We start from the raw sequence: 21,840 nt of genomic DNA, 5'->3' as shown, positions 1-21,840 counted from the left end.
GTCGGACTATGTGTGCGAGCAGGGCCATGTAAATGTTGAACAGCGTAGGGCTGAGGGAGGATCCCTGGGGTATGCTGCAGATGATCTCGGAGGCTCTGGGTTCTGCCGGAGAGGAAGGAGGTGGTCCAATCCAGAGCCTTGCCTAGGATCCCTGCGGCGTGGAGGCGTGCGCGTAGTGTACAGTGGCAGATTGTGTCGAAGGCGGCAGAGGGGTCTAGGAGGATGAGTGCTGCGGTCTCGCCGTTGTCCAGCAGGGTCATGATGTCATCAGTGGTGGCGATGAGGGCAGTCTCGTGCTGTGGTTGCTGCAGAACCCTGACTGGGAAGGGTCTAGGATTCTGTTTTCTTCGAGGTATCAGGTTAGCTGTCTGTTGACGGTTTTCTCGATGACCTTGGCCGGGAAGTGGAGTAGAGAGATGGGTTGGAAGTTCTTGAGGTCTCTTGGGTCTGCCTTAGGTTTTTTGAGTAGGGCGTTGATCTCGGCGTGTTTCCAGTTCCCTGGGAAGGTAGCGGTCTCAAGGGAGAGATTGATGACGTTGCGCAGGTGTGATGCGATGGAGCTGCTTGCTCTGTTGAAGACGTGGTGCGGGAATGGGTCTGACGGAGAGCCGGAGTGGATTGTGCGTATGGTCTTGATGGTGTTATCGATGCTCACGCTGGCCCAGGCTAGCAGGGGGTCATGGTAGATGTCGGGAGGGTCTGTTGTGTTGCTGTCTGTTGGTGCTGTCTGGGTGTTGAAGATGTCGTGGATGTATGCTATCTTGCGGTGGAAGAAGGAGGCGAGGGAGTAACACAGGGCTTGCGACGGCGGGATGCCGTTCGTGTTGGAGCTTGAGTTGGAGAGTTCCTTCACGATGTTAAAGAGCTCCTTGCTATTGTGTGCGTTGTTGTCGAGGTGGTCTTTGACGAAGGTCCACTTGGCCGTCCTGATGAGGTGGTGGTGATTGCTGATGGCGTCCTTATTTGCTGCGTGGCTGCCTGGAGTTTGTTCACTGTGCCATTTCTTCTCTAGTTTCTGGCAGGCTTGCATGGAGGCTAGGGGTTCTGGGGTAAACCAGCTGACCCTCTTTCTGGTGTCTCTGTGTGAGGGGGTTTCTTCAGCAGAGCGAGGGTGTTGGCACAATCCTCGATCCACCATCTGAGGCTGTGGGCAGCGTCGTCGGTGTTGGAGGGTTCGGTGGGTGGGCAGAGAGCGAGGTTTGCGTGCAGTTGGTCTTCGGTGATTTTGCTCCGGCAGCGGCGGGGGATCTGTTAGTTGCAGTGGTGTGTGGTGGGTTTCTGGAAGGCGAAGTGGATGCAGCAGTGGTCGGTCCAGAGGAGTTCGGTGGTGAGGCTGACGGAGACATGCAGGCTTGAGGAGAAGACGGGGTCGATCGTGTGGCCGGCAGAGTGGGTTGGCGTTGTCACAAGTTGCTTCAGTCCGAGGTTTGCGAGGTTGGCAATCAGGGTTGTGGAGTTGCTGCCGTTGTTGTTCTCAAGGTGAAAGTTCAGGTCTCCGAGGAGGATGTAGTCGGTGGAGGTCAGGGACTACGTGCTGATCAAGTCGGCGATGTAGTCGCTGAACTGGGGGAGGGGTCGGCAGGGTCGGCAGACGAGGGTGCCTCTGAGGGTGGAGTTAGGGTCTGTGTGGATCTGGAAATACATTTGTTTGGCGGTGCTGAGCGTGTCGTAGGTGCTAGTTTAGACCGTGATGCTGTTCTTGTGGACGATGGCGATTCCTCCTCTGACTCCATTGGTGCAGTCTCTGCGGGTGCCGTTCAATTGCAGAGGTGTGGTGAAGGGTGGAAAATATTGATCCAATGATTTCTAATCATAGCATTTCTGTTGTTTAAATAAGGAGCTGTGTTCTCAGAGGTGGGAACCTATTCAGAGATTCATAGAACTCAAGCTGCACATCACTGCAGAGGCTGAAAAAGTCTGAAACATGTCTTGGTCTGTTTTGTAATAGAAGGAAAAAGAACGGTTTCTGTGGATTGATAAGATATCTTTGAAATAAAGGAGGCAAAATTGCTATATTTTAGAGGGTACCTTAATGACAGAGGGTGAAAGAAACACTAACACAGGAGAATCCATGTAACATTTTTACACATTTTTAGACCAAAAGTAATATAACATAATTTGAAAATCAAGTGAGAATGGGAACCGAAAGTTAAGTGACAGTGTGAATTTCTATATACAAAGTTTCCACAAATTTTTAAGTCAACTATTAACAAGAATATTCCCTATGTAGACAGCAGCAAAATGCAATGGCATGCACTGTGTAATGGTTCGCTTCTTCTGTGTGTCGACGGCGTACTTCGCTAATGACATTGTACCTCACAAGGCTGACGGAAGCAGCCTTGCAACTTGAAAAGGCAAAGCGCTGCCCCACAGGTTATTTATCTACATTCTGGTTACAGTGCATTGTCACTGGTTACCATTTACCAAAGGGATTTCCCCCCCCTACGGCTGAAGCGAAGTACGCCTTGAGCCCATCTGGCCGCATTCCAATCGTTTTACTGGCAGTTTTTCCTCATATTAAGTACCCAGATGGGTTCTGATGTGAGTAAATTATTTTCGTCTATCTTTCCACGTGTGGCACACAATTCATAATGCATTAATGTTTTTTGATTTTCAAATTATGTTTATATTGCTTTTGGTCTAAAAATTTATAAAAATGTTACATGGATTCTCCTGTGTAAATATTTCTTCCGTCCCATCTGTCATTGAGGTACCCTCTAAAATATTGCAATTTTGCCTCCTTTATTACAAGGGTATCTTATCAATCCACAGGAACCATTGTTTTTCCTTATATAACTATTACCCTGGTTCAATAGTGAGTAGGGTTCCCCTGTTTTCCTTCTTTGGTCTGTTTTGTGGCAATGGCAGAATTAGAGTGGCCAAGCAGTTAGCGCCAAACTGTCCCTTTGGGTGGGGCTAAGACTGATATGCTTATGGTTGGCACATACCTATCAAGGCACTGAAAATCTTCTTAGGGTGCAACTACCCCAAAGTAATTAACAGTGGTCAGATAGGTCCAAGCATTTTCAATGTTTTAGACCTCTCTAATTGAAAGGGGTATCCCCAGACATGGGTTCAAAGATTGCTGTGCTATATGGCACAAAAGCGTTGGGTTTGTTAGTGTTTCTATTCAGGAGGCATGCATATTAGGAGTTTTAGTTAGGGTGTTGTTTTGGGGGTTAACTAAGTTAATTTTCATATGATGCCTCCCTGCCTATGATGGCACAGATTAGCTAAAAAAACAATAACATTCAATACACCCAGCTTATTAACCATGATTAAGACTAATTGCAGTGTTGACAACCAGGACTTTTTAGTGGCCTTCTAAGGGATTATGGGTAAGGCTGCCACAATACATGTGCTTTCTTACTAAATCTGCATGCCATTTATCAGAACTAGCAAAGCCAGAAGATAAAGATGGTTACTTGTCTTCCCATTCCGAATAAATGTGGGCTTGCAGTTCTCACTGGACTTTGCCTCTGGGGCTGTGTTTGAGGCTGATTTCTGTACATTGCTCTCCCTATGGGATGGTACAGACAAGCAAAAGAGATATGAAATGACATGTAAATAGAGTAATTTTTAGTGACCCAGAATGATGAAAACATAGCCAGCTCTCTCCTTATGCTCTTGAAATGGTACTCCCTAAGTGGAAGGTGTATGATCTCCAGATGGTTATATTGGGTTTAGTAAGTCACATGAATCAAATTACATCTCACTAGTGAGACACAAGAAGGTTGAATCGGGCTTGGAGATGCATATGCTATTTTCCAGAATGGAGGTTGCTGCCTGTTTTGAGGTGGACAGGAAGGTTTTGCATGTTTATCTCTAACTATAATCACACAATTTAAATAAACGTAAGAAATGGCCTGGCCCTAGAGCAGCCAGTGGTTCAAACTGTTACAAACATTTCCAACCATCATGTTTTGCTGTCTTCCTAAGAATGCCAGGAAGTGGGACGAAAATCGCTGTTCAGTAGGACTCATGCTGCTCCTCAGTGATGAGGCTCAACAAGGTCTCTACATACTTGGGGTTGCTTGCCTTCCCTTACACACAGCATGTGTTCTAGTAGTTTGGTCTGAGCAGTCCCTGTTTGGCCAGTGAGAAGACTGACACAGAGTCACATTGTTTATTTGCATACTCTGTGGTATTTCGTGGACAAAATTAGACATGCAATATACTAAACATGAAGAAAAGGCAAAACAACTTCACAACAGTTATACCAATCCAATTCACGATTCCCCTGCCTATTAGTAATACATACTGCACAGTCTCTAGTTTTATACCCTAGGATCTGTTGCTTTAACAGGATGCTCAGTGCACACATATTTCTTTGTGTGTGATCCCTCATAGGCAGACATAACACATTCATCAAATAAATGGCAAGAAGTACACCTTACCTTAATTGTTACTGTTTTGGTTGAGAGTTCATGGGAAGTTGCCGTGGGAGTGTAGATAATGGAGAAAATTCCCATTCCATTGTCCACCAGTCTCACGTTGTTTATCTGTACACTCTCTGTGGTCTGCAATGTGGTAGTTCCTGTGGTCTGCAATGTGGTAGTTCATGTACAAAATTAGACATGTGGTATACTAAATGAGAAGAAAGAGTACATCTTGGACATGGTAAGATGTGCAAGGTCAAATCAAAGATAAGTCAAACAGGGGCACAGACAAAAGGGGAAGGTCCCAAAACTTGTTTTCCCCATGCAATTTCCTATAGAAAAATAAGACACAGCTACAACCAAAATAGTTTAAAAAAATTATACCAGATTTGGCAGAAAGCTGGATCTTGGTCTAAAAAGAGAGCTTTCTAAGATTTGGTGTAAATATGTTCAGTAGTTTTGGAGAAAGTAAGGTTCAACATACAAGGCTTCAGAGAAACATGAATGGAAAGTAAGATTTAAGTCTTTTGATTACTCGAGTACTCAATACAAGAATGAAAACCTCACTTATCTGTCCTCACATTAGTATCAAAGAAAGTTTAGCCTAACTACAAATTTATTTCACTAGTCCTGGGCATATCCCAAAATAATTTGATAGACTCCGTATCACTATCACATGATCGCTCTGCAGTGATTGACCAGCTTCAGTAAATTGTAATGTAAGACCTGATGCATGCAGAGCTTAAGAACCTATATTGAAAAGTGAACATTTTTACACATTGAAATGTATTTATTTGTCCCAAATCAAAAGTTAGTTGGCTGCAAATACTAGTCTCTGACAACTCCTGGATAGCATCGATCTTTTAAAAATGTGACTGATTCCATCCATTTTATATGTTATGTTCTAAGAGACTATTTCGGATTTAGAATCCTACTTGCATTTCTAGATCCACCAGCTGTCTATGTACGACGTATCTGACAACCACAAGCAAAATGGGAACTCCTCTAAATGCCCTGAATCCTAGACAAATACTAGAATCTAGTGGGATTACTCATGTGCGCCAATGATCCACTCAAGAATCTGCATCAATGGGTACTATATTAAGTCAGTCGCTGGCTTGATTTCTGCTCTCAAACATATCCTTTCAGCAGGACACCCATCCTGTCAATCTGATGTCAAGGGTTTCAGCTTGTAGTGCTCTTTAATGCCTGTAGCTTACATGGGCTTTATTTAGTAGCTGAGTTACACATCAAGGCTGATCCCAGATGACACGCTGCCAGACTCAGAAGACTGCAGAGTTGACAGCCATGGTTTCATGTTTAGAAGGCTGTGATCATGATGTCAGGTTAGTAGAATAGTCTGGTGATCTGGTCTAGGGACCGAGAGGATCAATGGAATGAGATGAATAGCAGCTTTTTTTGACCAGTGCGTCTTTTACAATGGCGTCAATGTTCAATATTCTCCAAGCACATTGGATCTCTTAGCAATGCGCAGCAAAAGAACGGATGTAATATTTTATGATTTGGGAACATGCGTAGCACTGAGAGTACTTTTGAGCCTTAAGGGCCTAAAATGCTCATATTAATAAAATGATTGATATTGGTAGAGCATGTCACCATTTTAACATAACAGTGACATGTAGAGAATCACAAAGACAGGAACATGGTAGAGGTATAAATGGAAGTACAAGGGTGAAATTAGTCAACAAACAGGACGTGAAGTTTTAGATTTCTCATTGCAAACTACAGCACTAAAGGCATTGCTTATGGAGTGATGACCTATGGTTTTTAAAAGGGTGGTGCCCCTTTGTTAAGAAAGTGTTTATTTACAAACATGTCTACTATCCTAAAGTAGAGTGCATGGACACTCTTCTTTTCTCCACCTTCTCTATATAGATTTAGGGCGGCGCTCCCTTTATTCCCTGTTTCGGACATCTCTGATCAAGATTGGCACCTCCCCTCAAAATCCCAGCATTCTTTCTCTGCTCAAGTAGCCATACTAAAGAATTCCTTACTTCCAGACATAAGCCATGCATAACTATCTTATCTTGAGAAGACTACTCAAGAGTTGTCTGTTTACTTCATGACTGCCACGCTCAGACACATGTGCACAGCTTATGCCTGTGCATGTTAACATATATAATTTTATTATACGTATGCATTTAGATATGTGCATTACTTCATTTCTTTGTACAAATATATATATGTAAAACACTCGATATCCTTCTTCGCTTGCTCTGCGCTCGGGACCCACGCCTCCACGCCAACAAAGAAAAGGAACGGACCACAGGAAATCAGCAAGATGTAGTTTTATTTAGTCTCTCACGGAACCATCAGCGACGCGTTTCGAGTACAAGTACCCTTGATCACGCTGCGACTAACTAAACATTCACTGTCTTTTTTTATGCATTACTACTCCTCCGTTACCACCCCCTGGTGGTAACCTCCAGTATTGTGTCAAGAATAAAAAGTGAGGAAAGACTATTGCTGACTCATAAGAAAATAAGCATAATGCACATGAAAAATACAGTTTTTAGTTAAAATCCAACAATGATGAGAATAATGGCTAAAAACACTCTTACCACACTACAATACAACTGGGTTAAAATCCAGAAGTAAAATTAGGTCAATAAATCCTAGTAGTGCAAAATAGCATAATGCCTGAAGGTTGGAGTGATTAAGATCAAAAAACCATCATATCAAAATAGAAGGAATTAAGTTATCATGTGCAAAGTAGCAAAATTGAAATAGCAGCAATAGATCGAAAAAGTGCAAATAATTATATATGTATGTATATGTAAAAATCTATAGATTTTCTTTAGGTCTGCGTAACAAATGTATACATTACTAGTGGTTAAATATATATATATATATATATATATATATAAACCCTGGGCAAAGCACTAAGCTACGCTCGCGTAGTTTGCGAAGTCTGCGCTACTTCGCACTACGCGAACTGCACATAGCACAGTGCAAACATGCGTAGCTTAGTGCAGCAGTTATTTTTTGCTTGCTCGCGGTCCTCAAAGTGAAGTTAGTGACCGCGAGCAAACAAAATGATATCCCAGCGAGACTTTTTCCTCGTTCGCGATCAGCAACATCAAGTTGCCGATTGCGAGCGTGGAAAATAAACCTCCCGGCGAGATTCTCAATGCGGGGAGGTCAGATTTCTCATTGCGAGTGGTTGCGTATGCTCATGACCGCTCGCAATGAGAAACTACCAGTTACCGTTGAGAAAGCTGCCGCTCGAGTAAAAAACTACTCAAGCGGCAGTAAAAGACAGCTCGCACTGTGCAAGATGCCGTTTTCAATGATTTAACAGTGCAGACAAATATCGGCAATGTGCAATCATCACAAACAGGGTACTACGCAGTTCGAGAACTACGCCCAGGGTATATATATATATATATAAATATATTCACTGAAAAAAACAAATGTTATGCTCAGATTTCACTCATACAAAACCAGTGAAATTCAGTAGTTATAGTTACCTGAGCTAATTATACCTTACCCCGTCATAATGCACTGCTTATGACCTCAAATATTACATCACTCATGGCAAGGTCACTCACTGGATGATAACATCAGTGATGTCATCATTAATGTCATTTAAATGTAATCAGTGATGTCATCAGTAATACCATTGACCTTTCCATGAGTGCTGTAATATCTGAGGTTAAAAGCAGTGATTTACAGGGGAGTAAGTTATAGTTAGCTCAGGTAAATTGTACTGCTGAATTTCACTGGTTTTGTACAAGTGAAATTTGAACTTTGTTTTTTCAGTGAATTTCTACGTGAGTGGGAGCTTGAGTGTCTGAATGGCTCTGTGAGGGACTTCATGACTCTCTCAGTTGGTATGTGAGTGGATGCATGAGTATCTGAGTGGTTCTGTGAGTGGGTGTGTGAGTCTCTGAGAAGGTTTGTGAGTGGGTGAATAAGTCACAGAGTGGGTCTGTGAGTGAGTGCATGAGTCTCTTAGTGGGTCTCTGAATAAGTGCATGAGTCTCTGAGTGGGTCTGTGAGTGAGTGCGTAAGATTCTGAGTGGGTTTGTGAGTGGGTGCATGAGTTTGAGTGGGCCTGTAAGTGGGTGTGTGAGTCTGAGTGGGTCTGTGAGTGTCTAATTGGGTCTGTAAGTGGGTTTGTGAGTGTCTGTATGGGACTGTGAGTAGGTGCATGAGATTCTGAGTGGGTTTGTGAGTGGGTATATGAGTGTTTCAGTGAGTCTGAGTGGGTGTGCAAGTCTCTCAGTGGGTCTGTGAGTGGATGTCTGAGTCTCTGATTGGGCTGTGAGTGGGTATGTGAGTGCCTGAGGGGTTCTGTGAGAGTGTGCATGGCTCTCTGAGTGGGTTTGTAAGTGGGTGTGTGTGACTCTCAATGGGTCTGTGAGTGAGTGCATGAGTCTGTGAGTGGGTCAGTGAGTGGGTGCGTGAGTCTCTGAGCAGGTCGGTGAGTGAGTGCGTGAGTATCTGTGTGGGTTTGTTAGCGGATGTATGAGTCTGCCAGCTTTTCTGCCCTCTGTTTTGACTTTTCTGTGCATTTTTCTGCCCTCTGTTTTGGCCTCTTCTGCTCAATTTTCTGCTCTCTATTTTGACTTTTTCTGCTCATTTGTCTGCCCTCTGTTTTGTCTGTATCTACTTCTTTCTCTTTTTCACAGACAGGGGAGGAGCGCCATTGGGCCAATTTGACCCGGGGACACATGCCCTGGGGCCTGGCCTTCGTTGAATTGGGGAGGTGGGCTGCGTGGCCCACCTCACTGGAATGATTTTGGTGATTAGGACCCTATACCACAGGGCATAGCTTTATTATATTTATGATCTAAAGGGGAGGGAATCACGTGCCCCCCTCCCCAGGCTGATTTCTTCCCGATGACCACATCCCCCTGGGCATGGCCAAAATGTGATGGGGAGGGTAGATGCGTGGATCTCTCCCCAGGCCAATTGCAGGTGGACCCCATCCCCCAGGGCCCAGCCATGTCTCCTGGGTGCCCTGGAATTCACCCAGGGCACCAAGTGTGCATTTTGGGGATCGCTGGGAGCATCATGGCCCCCGTAGTCCCAGCCAGCTCCCCGCCTCCTGCGGTAGCTGGCATTGCTGCTGCACGCAGGCGGCTGCTGGAAAGGCAGCTCCCTCTGTTCATGAACAATAGTTGCAACTCTTTCCCTGCCCCCACATCTGAAACCTCCACTTCCAACAAGTCTGAAACCTCTGCTTCCAGCGGGCAGGAACACTTTAACAGCTCCCGTCTGCTGGAACCAGAGTGTTTGCTTTTGCTTGGTGGGGGCTGCCAGCTCCTGCCACGCAAAAGCAAACAGCAAAAAGCTATGTCCCAGGGTGGGCACCCCAGGACGTAGCAGGAGCCGGCCCTGGGGGATGACAGTCCCCAGGGTCATGTATGGCTCCAGAAGGGGGGGCTGCATGGCCTCCCTCCTTTCATGTTCACGGGCCGCCACAGGGAGATGTGGTGGTCTCTTGGGCCCCATGTGGCTATAACTATAACTAGTGCCATTAAGTAACTTAAGGCAACAAGTCATAGGGCTAGATGTAGATAAATTGGATTTACCGATTCTAAAATACCGAATTTTACCGATTCGGTATTTTAGAATCGGTAAATCCTATGTAGGTAAAAAATCAGTAAAAATTCGGTAATTGCCATTCATTCCTATGGGCCTGGAGGCCCATAGGAATGAGTGTCAATTAACGAATCAGTAATTACCGATTCGGTAAAATAGGGAAAGCTTCAAGGGTGGCAGGGTGGCACTTTGACACCCTGTTGCACCCCTAAATATTGCTTGTGTGCACATGTGGCACACATACATGCCCTAAGGGCATGTATGTCTGTCACATGGCACAGTTGTAAATGCACATATTCGTTATTTACCACCAACTAATAGTTGGTGGTAAATAACGAATCCTGTAAGCACAGAAGCACTCTTCAAAGTGCTTCCTACATTTCATTTACCGATTCGGTAAATACCGAATCGGTAAATACCGATTCGTTATTTACCAAATCGGTAAATATGCCCCCTACATAGGAAAAGTCTGTTACCGGTCGGTAGCGTCCGATTTCGGCCATTACAGACCGGTAATAGGCCACCTACATCTGGCCCATAGTTTCTTAACATTAAAGTAACTATAAGTATAGCTATAACTGCTGAATTTCTATGGTTTTGTGTGACTAATTTCAGAACCTAACTATAATGTCCCTCTAACCTAAATTTTCTTTTTATTTTATTTATCTCCCACAATATGTAAATATAATCATAACAAGTGCATCTATAAGTGCTTAACTATTGAAATATTGAGGAAAATATAAAAATAAAATTAATATAAAACAGAAGGAAAAAAAAGAAAATAAAGTGCATAATATAAAAATACACAAATAAATTAGCTGTACGTATGACTCATTCTGTACCTCTCTCAATATATCCGCCATTTCCACTCTGACTCATCCCAATCCTTATTATATTATTATGATTTTACTAAGACTCTTCCTTGACTATTCCCATCTCTATCCCACTATGACTCCCCTGAAACTCATTCTACTACTATGATATCTCATATATCACTTTCTAAATTCTTCCCTCGTCTAGCCCTCCTTTACTCGTCCCAAATCTCATTTTACTACTATGATCTCCAAAAAACACTTCCTAGACTCTTAACTCCTGTGTCTCTCCTTTGACTCACCTCAAATCTCATGTTACTACTATTTTCTCCCTAATAGCCCTTTCTAGGCACTTCCCTCCTCTATATATCCCTCGTTTGACTCATCCCAAACCACATCTTGCTAATATGATCTACAAAATAACACTAAGTAGACTCATCCCTTTTCTAACCCTCCTATCCAATTCAATCAGACTATCAGACTCATATAACAATTTATATTTCCCTATACTAATCCACCTTTAACCCTTTGAGTTCTGGAGTATCTTGCTACTCGCCAAACAGTGCTTCAATGCCTCACCAAGGGTAGTAAGTGCTGTATAAATACAATTACAATTAGGTCTTCACAAAAGGTATGGTTAACCAGTTCACCACCCCCTGCCTTCTCCAAACAAATACTGCATGATTCTCCAGCTTTACACTCTTGAGCACACACATTGCTTAGTATGTGATCATAAGGAAGCCATTCTATCTGATGATGATACTTATGACTACCACTTACTCCACAACAGCCAACACTATTTTTTATACATTATTTTTAGATGCGCTAGTCTGATTGATTCAATTAAGCCAACACAAGATTATAGTGCAACACATCATCAAATGAGAACCCATGAGTGGAATATGCAGGTCAGGGTCACGTGTGATTTGTATGCTAAATAAAGAAGTTTCACTTCTGGTTGTCATACCTTGTGCAATGCACTAATACCTCAACTGACCTGGTAGGGGCTGCCAAAAGAAACTAAATACATAAAATGTACTTTTACTTTGTCCAAATTGTTATGGATGTAATACATTTGCTATTTTGAGTGTAAGTGTGCTTCATGAAAAAAATATGTTTTGTTCGGAAAATTGATTTACTGTTGTTGATTCTCAGCCTCCTGCCAGCAATGTCATACTCTTATCTTTGCTTGTAAAATAAGTGTTGTATTGAAGACACTTGATGGTTATATGTTGTTTGATGTTTTATATTTGTTTTAGCAAATTCTCATATTTAGTAGCCCATGTTTGGACTACATCAGGCATGTCTGCATCTTACTATGGAGCTGGACTCTATGATATGGCATATTACCCCTGGGTTCAGCTGGCCCATGATGTGTGCACTGGAACATTTTATATAAAAACAAAAAACTTTGAAATTATCCAAGGGAGGGAACCAGAGCTACGGGGTTTTCAGGGTGAGCTGGCCTCCAACCTATCAATTATACACACATTAGAAGCTACCCTGAAATATTGGTCACTTTATATAATGTAACCGTATCCCTACAAAGCACTAAGATAGCAGAGTGCTGGGCATCTCAGAAAATGGTAAGGAGTGTCCTCACACACCACCAGGTGTCATGCTTCCTCATAGGCATTCCTCGCTCTCTAAAAACCAGGTTTGATAGAGAGCGGGCCTACACCTGGAGACAGGGAGGCATTTCTAATAATCTAAATGGGGGCCCATGCAATAGTGATTTAAAAACCAATGTGTTACCCCAAATTACATTTAATTGCAGGGTATCACTTGGTGTTAAAAACTAGAATGTGGGGGATGGGGTAACAACCCAGTCCTTCTCAGGGCGTGCTCTGGAAGGAGATGGTTATGCGATTATGCTGACTTGAGTATTATGGTACAGTGAAGCTATGCTTTATTTATTGACTATAAAACTTCAATAAAGTTTCTTTAGCAAAAATAAAATAAAATGGAATGTAGGGATTAGGGGAACTATTGCCCCATCACCATCCTTGTCATCAACATGTTTCAGCTGATCGCCCAAATGGGTCAGCAGCATACATCAGGTCGGAATTTGGGCTCTTTTATCCTACTAATTGGTGCCAGATATTACAACTGTGTTAGGGTGACCTGTGTCATCCTCTAACTAAAATTGGTGCTCTTTTATACCCCAACATAGGGTCCTAATTGCCCCCTAGGAGGAGGGTAAAGGGACCCCTGTAATCACACTTGCGTCAAGTTGCGGCCCTCACTGTCCACCAAAAGATGTCTACTCCTCTAAGTATCACTGGGGAAGAGGAGTGGCCATCTTTAGGCCATAGTCATAGAGCATGTCACGAGTAATGTCAAATGTGATGTCATAAACAGTGCATAGTGGGCCGCAAGTTATAATTAGCTCTTCTTATATATATATCCCCCAGTGACACTCACCACTGGGTATTTATAGTTATGTCTCCACTAGTTTTTTCATGGAAAGATTCGGGGTGATCTGTCAAGCGGGGGCCAAGAAAAAAGGGGGAGGTCCTTAAACACAAAATCACTATGCATTTTCCATATACTTTTTTTAGAAACCGATAACGCAAAAACTGGTGGACGCTATTAAGCTAAATTTGCAGGAAGCATGCTTTTGTGATTTTCTGTTTATCGGTTTTTGAGAAATTAAGGATCAAAACATTTGTATATCTGGACAGCTGTGTTTGAAGGACGTTTGTGAGTCCCCCAAACCCAGCTTCAAAAAGAGCATTTGTACTGGGTTAGGGTTTTGTTTTCACTTGGGCCTCATCACTATAGTGGGAGCGCTCTGGATGGCTGGCTGCAACATGAGAAAAAATGTTGCAGGCAGCAATTACAGCAGGACTTGGGAACCCAGTCCCCTGTTCTGAGTTTGTTTAAGAAAAAAAAATGTAAGGGGGCAGGGTAGACATACCCTGCCCCTTAGCCCATATGGGCGAGTACCAGAGAATCCCATGGGGCCAAAATAGAAAAATATATTTATCATGCTGCAAACTACAGCCTTTTTTATGTAAGGGTGAGGAGCTCAGGCAGAAACCTTCAAGTTTCTCTGGTATATACTGATCAACTATAGTGCTATGAGATTTGAAATTTTCATGGACACCTTCTATTTTCATTGCTTGCTACATTCAACCAATGTATAAGCCCCCTGTGTTCCATACCATCATTAATATACTGAAAATGTTGTTTCTTCATGCTGCTTGAACTTAGCAGTGTAGACTTGTACATGCCTTTGTAATCCTAGAATATTTCCTTCTTTAAATATACTTTTATTCTACCAATTGCAGTGATTCCGTTCACATCTGAATTATTGGTCTTTGCCTACTTATCATGTTTACCCAATCCCTTGTGTGCAAATATTTTCACTGCCGCTGATTGTAGCTGGAGACCCCCGAATCAGGTGTCCTATTGGGAGCCTAATTTATGAGGATAACGCTCACATTTATAAGGACCAAACACACAATTAATCTCCTTAATTTTTGAGGATCAGGCACCAATTCCCCCAATGGTTAGGTGCATTAATGGTTGCATCCCTGTAATAATATACTGGTTTCAACTATTCTACCATATTAGGTAACTTAAACAAGTACACAATAAAATGTTACCTGGAAATAGATGCCATAGTCCCAACATCTCCAAATGGTAAAACCTTGTATGAGAGAACATCCTGGTAAGCCATCTTGTTGCATGTACACTCCATACAATCCTCCATGAGCTTCATTGTTGGACCACTCTTCTGCTAAGTTACTTACACCTGAGAACAAAAGAATATATTACAGCAATGTGGAATGTATCCCCAGATATGCAGTATCAAGTGTAGCCATTCTGCAACGTACATAGTCGCTCACAGAGCAGTAGGCTTGTGATGTGGAATTATTCACTTGCAGCACATCTACCGTCCACTAAGACATTCATTGTCAATATTTACTCCCATAGATTACTTCTTCTGCAGGAACATAGGCGGTTGCAAGGGAAATGCTACATCAGACAGTGATCAATCCTTACCCAGATTGGCTCCCTGCTGAAGGTCATCTGCAAAGCTTCAAAACCTTCATTTTTGTAGTATATGCATTAAATAAACCATTTATAAACTCATAGGTGACTTTGTTTTCTCCTGCATAGAATATATATTCCATAACCGTTTGACTCTATTCAACTCAACTTCTTATTATACCTTTAACTGTGAACTTCTGTCAGTCGTTTACTCTCACAAGCTCCTCTACACGTTCATCCAATTTGTCCCATGCTTACCCTAAGCCCTCATAAACTTAATCAGGATTCATAAGGGCACTGACCTCTGCACTTGGAGGTCGTACTGTACTCTGAAGCACCAGGATACTTACAAGCAGACACTCAGTGCTCTAAATTCTTCCACTGACTTGTAAAAATCAACATATTATTAGAGCCTAATATAACTAGTATACTAACACATATACAAATCACTAAATTTCCTCCTATGACCCACTTGTGTCAGATATAACCTATTGGCAAGAGACTTTACATCTTGCATATTGTCAAAAATCTAAATCACCCTGATATTGTCACATGTATCCACATTTTGTCCCCCCTCTAATGTTAATGGAGCTCTACAAAATTTCAGCCCTAAAACCTTTTACATTTTCCCCTGCACCATCATACACAACCATGGGCTTCTCTTATCAACCTATTCTATGTCATGTAAATTATAGTTTTGGTTTAAAAAATCAAACAATCAATTATGGAGATTCCTCATTTGAATGAGCAGCAAAACAAATCATGCAATGCCGTTGTGAGAAGGTGAATGTTTAATTTGTAGTGAAAGGTAGTCCACCACAAGTAGGACATGATCTTATAAGTCGAGTTAAAGATTTCAGTAATTTAAATATGTGCTCACCCTTGGTAGAGGGATTAACTTAAGAAATTTGTAAAGCATTTAGAAGTATCATGCGCATAAAAAGTAAAAAACGCAACACTATAAAAATCCTACTTCACATTATAAACATGGAGAGTAATCCAAAGAGCAAAATTATACAAAAACTACAAAAATCCAACAATGGGAACTGGAAACGTGAATTTTTAAAGCTTTAAGTAAACATGGTACCAAAGAGCTCAAAGCTCCAATGGTAATCAATGGTTGTGGTAGAGTGGGACGTAGGCATGATTTTATGCCGTTCATGAATGAGCATTGGTGAGATACACCAATCATTTTTGACCCGGTCAGAGTTTTTAGCTTAGTATTTAGTTTTATTTTCATGAACTTAAAATCCTCCAGCAGAGAGGAAGCAGGCTGTACCCTAACAGAGCTCCATGGCATCGGCTAGACAATAGATGAGGTCCCAGTGAAGGTGTAGGTTTTGTCAGGAAAAAAGGTCAGAGCAGGAGAAATTCAAATTCCGTGCACAGGAAACTTTTCTCGCTTACCGGATACTTTTGGGACCTTCACCCTGTCAAGATTTTTACCTTTTTGAGTAGGAGCTTCCCTAAAGGTTTTAAAAATTTGCAAACCATCTGACTCAGTAATTCAGAGGATTTGCAAATATTAAAACCTTTTTCAAATGTACAAAGGCCATTTAATAATTTGGAAACGTTTTTCAATATTGTTAAACGGGTTTATAAAACCATTATGAATTGGTATTTGGAAGTAGCATGTTAAGGTTTCCCCTTCCAGATACAAATTCTTTATGTTATGTATAATGTTTCGAAATTGAAATCTGGTTGCAAAACATTCATATTCTATCACTATCCAAAAGAACGTCACAACCCATTCACAACCCACACTTCTTGGTTATTGTTGAAATAAAACACAAAAAATCTAATAAAAATGTTTGTAAAACATATATTTAATTTTTCTTTTTGAATGCATCCCAATTAGTGTAGGAAAACGGACTACACAGACATGGTGGTCTGCTGACACCAACAGGCCACCATACCTGTGATCATTCATTGCCAATCGTAGTGGGTCACAGTTGGAGCCTACCTCATTATTCTTTATGAGGTATACCAATTTGCGACCAACTATGATTCTGTATTTTACGAACCGACCTATTAATACGTAGGCTGGTTCACAAAATACAAACACATTCAGTAAAAGTCAGTGTGGAAATGGTGACCACTTTTACCAAATGCATTTTAGCGATACTTTCACAGCCAGGGCCATCTGAATTGGATTTGCTATTGTTGAGAAAATCTGTTTCTTCAGCCCAGCCCTAATGCACTTCAAATGGATTGGCTTGGCAGGCTTGTCCCAGTCTTCCAAAGGTCTTAAATCCAAAAATCTTTTAAGTTCCAGCTTTTGCAAGGATGTTTGGAGGAGTACACTGAACAAAGTAAAGTGACCCAGGAAATCAGGAACAGCACTTGGGGGTCAATGCTCACTACAGAAGAGTCCACTAGCATGGTCCAGGTCAGATTCATATGGAGCGGGTCAGTTGGACTCTTCAGAGAAAGGATTCTTGCAGCTTATTGTGGCCCTGTAGCTTATACAAGAAGTCAGCCAACTGACCCTTGTTGTCCACTTCATTGTCATGCATACAAGTACAAGTGGGAGCAAGTCCAATCCTTCAGGTCTCCTCACAGGTAACAAAGAGAAGGTGCAATCCTTCTTGTGTTCTTTCACAGGTTCAGAGTGTTCTGAAGAGGGTGCCCGAGGGTGCCACAGTATGCCCAGTACTATCTTTTAGGTAGCCCGTCCCTAACCAGTAGGGAGAAAGTTCCCAGAGGTTACCCTAGCCACTATTGTAGCAGTTCTTTTGTGTCATACTGCAGACAATCACACTGTGCCCCTCACTCAATAATTCGAAGATAATTGGACACTTCTCTTGCTGTGCAAAACCTATGCACCAACCCACTTCACAGGGAATAGAGCCACCACAAAGAGCAACATTAAACAGTGGCAGAAATGTTGGACTGCCAATATGTATGTTCCTTCAAAGTATTAATAAATAACCCATCAGCTGCCTGAATGTAGGATTACTTAGTAAGTCTTACAAGTGTTCTGGCTTTATTCACTGGGATCTTAATTTGTATTGGTTCAAACTTTGTAATAGCCCCTTCAGACCCCTCCAAATTAGTAACCATGTAAACTCAACATATATAGTTAACCCGTCTTACCTGAGAGCTGTGATTTCAAATGATGGTGTATGCTTCAAATAAACTCTAAAATACTTTTCAATCCGGCAATCTGACAGCCTTATTCATAGCCTCCCAATATTTTCTATACATTTATCGTTTTCTATTTGACTATTTTCTAACTTGTTGCCCTATATTTTTAATTAGCCTGAAAGTCTATTTAAATACAGGAATACTTTGCCATTTGACTATCCTGAGTTGTCTCATGGTTTGATGGTCAGAATAGAATTTGCTATCAAACCAGCTTTGTGCTATGTCTAATCTATCGTGTTTTTTTTAGCTCTTTCAGTACAAGATAACTATATAGTTTATGACTACATTTACTCAAGTAATGTTGTTAGAAATCAAAGCACTCTAGATATTTTTAACTATATGAATATTTAAGACCCTGTCACAATTCCTGCTATTCAAGGGTACGCTGTCATTACCGAGACCGTTTTTGAACATCACACATATCTCCTTGTACAGAAGCAAATTGCTAGACAATGCGAGAAAGAGTTTTCAATCTTGATTTGAGCTGTGGTTGAGCACCAACACAATCAAACTATCTAGGTCGTAATATTAAAAGAAGACTGGTATGCGGAAATCACAGTGAACCTTGGCACAAGCAGCTTGTCTGTGTTTCAGGTACAGCAACACACAATAAATATCACAGTGAAGAAGTAAATAAATGAAAAGTCTCAAACCAATTCAGTCCGATTTAATTTAAAGGCACTAACAGGACCGAAATAAGATACAGGGATCAGGTGTTATATAATAATCAAATAAATCAATACCTATGCAGTATGGGTCTAAGCAGAACTTTGATCAATGACTATCAGCCAAGTAGCAGGGGCGGTGGAGCCCGGTTATTCTTAGCCCCATATTTGACTGACGAACACCTTGTTGTATCTCATTTGCGGTACTTGATGATGAGGCACCCTTCATGGTTTCTTCATAGGTTTGGCTGTCTTACAAAATAGTATTCACCTTTAACTTCAGACTTCAATCACTATCTGACATCTTTCCAAAATTTAATGGCACTAAGCTTCCTCATGATCAACTACGCCAACACAGATTTGCTCATCCATAATCCTTTTCTCTTCTAACACATTCCCATTATCTTTCACTATTGGTAATTTCAGCATCAAATTAGACTCTAGGAAGAGGTTGATGTCTCTCATCACCTGCATATATACAGCTGACACTTTTTAACAATTGAACATTCACATTATTATGTAGCACTCTTTCCTTTGGTTCATAAGTGAGCCACAGAAATGTTGATATATACCACTCACCATTTTGATGTTAGATGTCAGAGGCAAACTGGTCTTTTCTTGTAATCTCCTTATCTCTGACATGGATTCTTCAGAGATACAGTCATAAGCATTATGGAAACTAGATAGACTGTAAGAAATGTGACAGTGAAATCTATTCCCCAGAACATCTATCGATCCTGGCCAGCAACTGTGTGGATTTTTGATTTTGGTGAAGGGGACGCTGTTTCTTTCGCACTTTCTTTCCTCATGTAGAGAACAAAAAAGATCATCAGCAGGTGATGAATGTTTCTAACTCGTCTGATTTGCTGATAAATTGAGGACATAAATATTAATTTTGATGGCCTTGGGTCCTGGAAAGGCTCAAACTAGTTAAATGGAGTATTTACTCAAGTAGCTCCACCTATCCCAATTCTGTGAAAATGTGACTACTTTCCTAAGTCACTAATGTTGTTGCTTTGCAACTTAAATGAGATATGGAAACTGTTGAAAATTGGGTTTCTGGGTGGCGGAGGTATGCACCCTGTCCAAGAAGGAACCATAATCCTAGTCAGGGTAAGTCACAAACATACTCTTAATCAACCTGTGCTCACTCCCTGGTCGCTTGCCACAGGCTTCTTTTAAGAGGCATTGTATAAAGTATTTGTGCAACACTTCTAACAGTAAAACCGTGTAAACACCACGCAATAGATACCACACCTGGTAAGAAACATAAAGCTTAATTTAATTAACAAAACAGGACTTAAATGACAAAAAAACAATAAGTAGAACAGGAGTTAGTTTACGTATTAGCGCTAGACGCAGCAATGCGAAGTGCACTTTGCACTACGCAAGCTACGCGTAGCTACGGGAACTGCATAGTGCGGTAGGGAAATGCTGTTTGCACGGATTGCAAAGTGCCGGATGCTTGTCCACACTGTGCAATCATTGCAAACGGCATCTTGCACATTGCAAGCGGTCGTTTTCTGCCGCTCGAGTAGATTTGTACTTGAGCGGCAGCTTTCTCAATGCGGACTGGTAGTTTCTCATCGTAAGCGGTCGCGAGCAAAACGCGACCACTCGCAATGAGAAACTTGACCTCCCTGCGCTGAGAATCTCGCCGGGAGGTTTATTTTCCATGCTTGCGATCGGCAACTTGATGTTGCTGATCGTGAACGAGGAAAAAGTCTTACCGGGATGTTGATTTTGCTCACTCTCGGTCGCCAACTTGACGTTGAGGACCGCGAGCAAGAAAAAAATGCCTGATATGCTACGCGTTTTTCCACTGTGCTACGTGCAATTCGTGTAGTAGCGCAAACTACTCACGCTCCGTGAATGTAGCGTAGTACTACGCCCAGAGTTACTTTTCATACTAGAAAGGGTCAAATGCAAAAGTTCAGCCATATCGCGATGGAGCAAGGGTCGGCAACAGGGCCAGACTTGGCCTGTTAAACAGTACCTTGATTGCAACATCGTTAAAGACGAGATGCAGGCTGCAGAAGAGGTCATAATACGTTGTCATCGAAGATGCAATGAAGGGAGTATATGAGGCAATGCATTGTCGCCCTGCTGTCACACGCCCCAGGCGTATTCAGAGACAGGCAGTAGGCACCAAATGGCGAAAGTAAGAAAATGCCAAATTTGTAAAAGTGGACATTTCAGAATTACAATTTAAAATCTGACTTCACCATGAATTATAATTCCAGAGAGACCAAACTTGAGGGTCCAATCACTTCCCAATTGGAAACTACACTTATAAAATGTAATAAGATAATCCCAATGTTATCTTATGGGAGAGATATGCCTTGCAGTAGTGAAACACAAATTTAAGAGTTTTTCACTACTAGGACACGTAAAATAGTCCTACTTTTTATTTACACTGCATCTGCCTTAGGGCTGTCCAGGGCCTACTTAGGAGAGACTTATATTTATTAAAAAGGAAGGTTTGGGCCTGACAAGGGGGTGAAACGTGCCAGGTCGACATGGCAGTTTAAAACTGCAAACAAAGGCTCTGCAACGGCAGGCCTGAGACATGTTTAAATGGCTGCTTAAGTAGGTGGCACAATCAGTACTGCAAGCCTACTAATAGCATTTAATTTACTAGCCCTGGACACATTCAGTGCACTTTACTCAGGACTTATATGTAAATAAAATATGCCAGTTGTGGATAAGCTAATGTTGCCATGTTTTATGCTAAGAGTGCATGCACTTTAGCACTGGTTAGAAGTGGAATAGTGCCCTGATTCCTAAAGCCAGCACAACTGAAGTCAGCAAAAACAGGAAGTCGGAAGGCAGAAAGTCTGGGGAAACCATACCATGGATACCTGGTCCTTAACAGAAACTCTATTATCATGCATGAAATACAGATATCTAATATTACCTAGATGTTTGAAACAGGGATGGGTACAAGTTTCTGAACTTTTTTCAAAAGTAGTCATAGTAGTTTGGAAACTACACCCACACTTACTTTCACTTTGCTCCAGTGCAGTGTCATGCAAAGTGACGCAAACCAGAGCAAAGTGGGGTTTGAACAGTACTTTAGAGCTAAAAACGTGTTTTCTACTGGAAAGTAGCCCTTAAGTAATGCAAAGTAGCACTTTGTGCTACTTTGCCTGAGGGGGGCGTGCGTGGTCACATGCAAACTCCATTGCTTTTCAAGTAAAGTCCTGTCTTCTAAAAAAGGTAGTCAGAGTTTTGCACCAAAATGTGCGCCTCTGTGAGGCAAGTATG

General features: G+C 41.8%; 1 protein-coding gene across 1 annotated transcript in view; it reads right to left on the bottom strand.

Annotated features, from left to right (window-relative positions):
• Window positions 1-21,840, bottom strand: part of LOC147724585 (fibrocystin-L-like) — a 505,554-nt gene that overhangs the window by 106,203 nt on the left and 377,511 nt on the right. Inside the window, exons 66-67 of the mRNA XM_086918064.1 lie at window positions 14,374-14,522; window positions 4,398-4,520 (exon numbers count right to left, since the gene is read on the bottom strand). Of these exons, the coding sequence (XP_086774190.1) occupies window positions 4,398-4,520; window positions 14,374-14,522 (272 nt within the window). The remainder of the gene's footprint in view (window positions 1-4,397; window positions 4,521-14,373; window positions 14,523-21,840) is intronic.

The sequence above is a fragment of the Lissotriton vulgaris genome, chromosome 4_1, assembly GCF_964263255.1.
Source record: "Lissotriton vulgaris chromosome 4_1, aLisVul1.2, whole genome shotgun sequence".
Classification (NCBI taxonomy): Eukaryota; Metazoa; Chordata; class Amphibia; order Caudata; family Salamandridae; genus Lissotriton; species Lissotriton vulgaris.
The sequence above is the reverse complement of the archived record's forward strand: the minus strand, read 5'-3'. Positions and strand labels throughout refer to the sequence as shown.